Genomic DNA, 3,012 nt, shown 5'->3' with positions numbered 1-3,012 from the left:
ATAGGACTTGGAATGGGATCTGGAATGGGACCTGGGAAAGGATCTGGAATGGGACCTGGAATGGGATCTGGAATGGGACCTGCAATGGGATCTGCAATGGGATCTGGAATGGGACTGGGAATGGCACCTGGAATAGGATGTGGAATGGGATCTGGAATAGGACTTGGAATGGGATCTGGAATGGGACCTGGAATGGGACCTGGGAAAGGATCTGGAATGGGACCTGGAATTGGATCTGGAATGGGATGTGTGAAAGGATCTGGAATAGGACCTGGAATGGGACCTGGAATATGACCTGGAAAAGCACCTGGAATGGGGCCTGGAATAGGATCTGGAATGGGACCTGGAATGAGATCTGGAATGGGATCTGGAATGGGACCTGGAATGGAATCTGGAATAGGATCTGGAATGGGACCTGGAATAGGATCTGGAAAAGGATCTGAAACAGGACCTGGAAAAGGATCTGGAATATGACCTGGGAAAGGATCTGGAATGGGATCTGGAATGGGACCTGGAATAGGATCTGGAATTGGACCTGGAATGAGACCTGGAATGGGATCTGGAATGGGATCTGGAATAGGACTTGGAATGGGATCTGGAATGGGACCTGGAATGGGATCTGGAATTGGACCTGGAATGGGATCTGGAATGGAATCTGGAATGGGATCTGGAATGGGACCTGGAATGGGATCTGGAATTGGACCTGGAATGGGATCTGGAATGGAATCTGGAATGGGATCTGGAATGGGACCTGGAATGGGATCTGGAATGGGACCTGGAATGAGGTCTGGGACAGGACCTGGAAAAGGATCTGGAATAGGACCTGGAATGGGACCTGGAATGGGACCTGGAATGGGACCTGGAATGGGACCTGGGAAAGGATCTGGACCAGGATCCCAAAGGAAGAACTGGAAGTGGCCAAAACAGAGGATGGGATTCCCTGGATCTGATTTATCCCAGGAAAAGAGGTCAGGGAATGGAGCAGGAGCAGGATCAGCATCCCAAAGGAAAAGCCGGAGGTGGGACGGAAATGGGGCAGGACCAGCTACGGAATTCCAAGGTTTTTCCTACGGATGAGAGGCCGGGAAGAACCCCTGGATCATCCCCATGGAGACACAGGGGGAGTCACCCCCTCCCATCCCCCAAATCCCAAGGAATCCCAGAATTCCAGAGTGGGATCAGGAGCCAAAAGCTTTATTTAAAAATAGGTCTCTGTACAGGGTGGGAATTCTGGGAATGGATCCCAAAACCCACCGGGAAGCAGCAGAGTGGGATGGGGGGGGGGGGGAGCTGCTGGGGTGGGAACGGATCCCGGATCCATCGGGAAGCAGCAGCAGCGAGGGGATGTGGATGGGTGGGATCGGGCTCCATCCGGATCCCGGGACGCTCCCACCCGGATCTCATCCCAAATTCCGGCCGTTTTCCCATTTTTTCGCCCCCCGTGGGAAGCAGAGGAAGAAGGTGCAGGAAGACTCTTCCCGTGGAATGGGAGTCCCCCGGGGTATTGCTGAGCGGAGCCGGGAATTCCCAGGAATTCCGGGAATGCCGGGATTCACAGGAGGCGGACGAGGCGTCCCAGGGTCTCGGCCACCTTGATCCGCACGGTCGGAACGGGATCCTTCAGGAGCAGCTTCAGGGCTGGAATTGCACAGCAGGGACGGCGTCGGGATCGGGATCGGGATCAGGATGGGGATCAGGATCAAGATTAGGACCAGGATCAGGATCAGGATCAGGGTCAGGATTGGGATCGGGATCGGGATCAGGGTCAGGATCAGGATCAGGATTGGGATCAGGATCGGGATCGGGATCAGGGTCAGGATCAGGATCAGGATTGGGATCAGGATCGGGATCGGGATCAGGGTCAGGATCAGGATTGGGATCGGGATCAGGATCAGGGTCAGGATCAGGATCAGGATTGGGATCGGGATCAGGATCAGGGTCAGGATAAGGATCAGGATTGGGATCAGGATCAGGACCAGGGTAAGGATCAGGATCAGGGTCGGGATCAGGGTCAGGATCAGGATCAGGATTGGGATCAGGATCAGGGTCAGGATCGGGATCAGGATTGGAGTCAGGATCAGGGTCAGGGTCAGGATCGGGATCACGATCGGGATCAGGATTGGGATCACAACCAGGATCAGGATCAGGATCAGAGTCAGGATCAGGGTCAGGATCAGGATCGGGATCAGGATTGGGATCACAACCAGGATCAGGATCAGGATCAGAGTCAGGATCAGGGTCAGGATCAGGATTGGGATCAGGATTGGGATCACAACCAGGATCAGGATCAGGATCAGAGTCAGGGGCAGGGGCAGAATCAGGATCAGGGTCAGGATCAGGATCAGGATCGGGATCAGGATCAGGATTGGGATCAGGGTCAGGATTGGGATCGGGATCAGAATCAGGGTCAGGGTCAGGATCAGGGTCGGGATCAGGATCAGGGTCGGGATCAGGATCAGGGTCAGGATTGGGATCAGGATCAGGGTCAGGATCAGGATCAGGATCGGGATCAGGGTCAGGATCGGGATCAGGATCAGGATCAGGATCAGGATTGGGATCCCCCATCCCAGGATACATCCATGGAAACTCCAGGAATTCCCAGGGATTCCCACCCTATTCCCATCGCATTCCCACTTTACTCCTGCTGCATTCCCACTATTCACATCCTATTCCCACCATATTCCCACTCCCGCTGGATTCCCATTGGATTCCTGCTGGATTCCTGCTGTATTCCCACTGAATTCCCACTGCATTCCCCCTGGATTCATTCCTGGCTCCCGGGAGCCGCTCCAGGCGTTGGGAATGCGGGGGGGGGGGGGACCTTTGGCCAGGATGATCCCATGGGATCCACTCCCCATCCAGGCCCGGATTCCCGGGATCAAAGGGGCCCCATCCCGGTGTTCCCAGGAGCTTCCCAATCCCCAAAACTTCCATCCCGAGCTTTTCATTTCAGTTTTTTGGGATCATCCCACGCCTTCGCTGCTAATTTCAATTTGTTTGGGATCATCCGGA

The 3,012-nt window shown here is 54.8% G+C and overlaps 1 protein-coding gene across 1 annotated transcript in view; it reads right to left on the bottom strand.

Moving 5' to 3' along the window:
* Positions 1-1,178: 1,178 nt before the first annotated feature.
* Positions 1,179-3,012, bottom strand: part of MROH1 (maestro heat like repeat family member 1) — a 92,388-nt gene continuing 90,554 nt past the window's right edge. Inside the window, 1 exon segment of the mRNA XM_048329222.1 lies at positions 1,179-1,638. Within this exon segment, the coding sequence (XP_048185179.1) occupies positions 1,553-1,638 (86 nt within the window). The 3' untranslated portion in view covers positions 1,179-1,552.

Source organism: Corvus hawaiiensis, chromosome 26 (assembly GCF_020740725.1).
Source record: "Corvus hawaiiensis isolate bCorHaw1 chromosome 26, bCorHaw1.pri.cur, whole genome shotgun sequence".
Lineage (NCBI taxonomy): Eukaryota > Metazoa > Chordata > Aves > Passeriformes > Corvidae > Corvus > Corvus hawaiiensis.
Note: the sequence above shows the minus strand (reverse complement) of the source record. Positions and strands in the feature narration are given on the sequence as shown.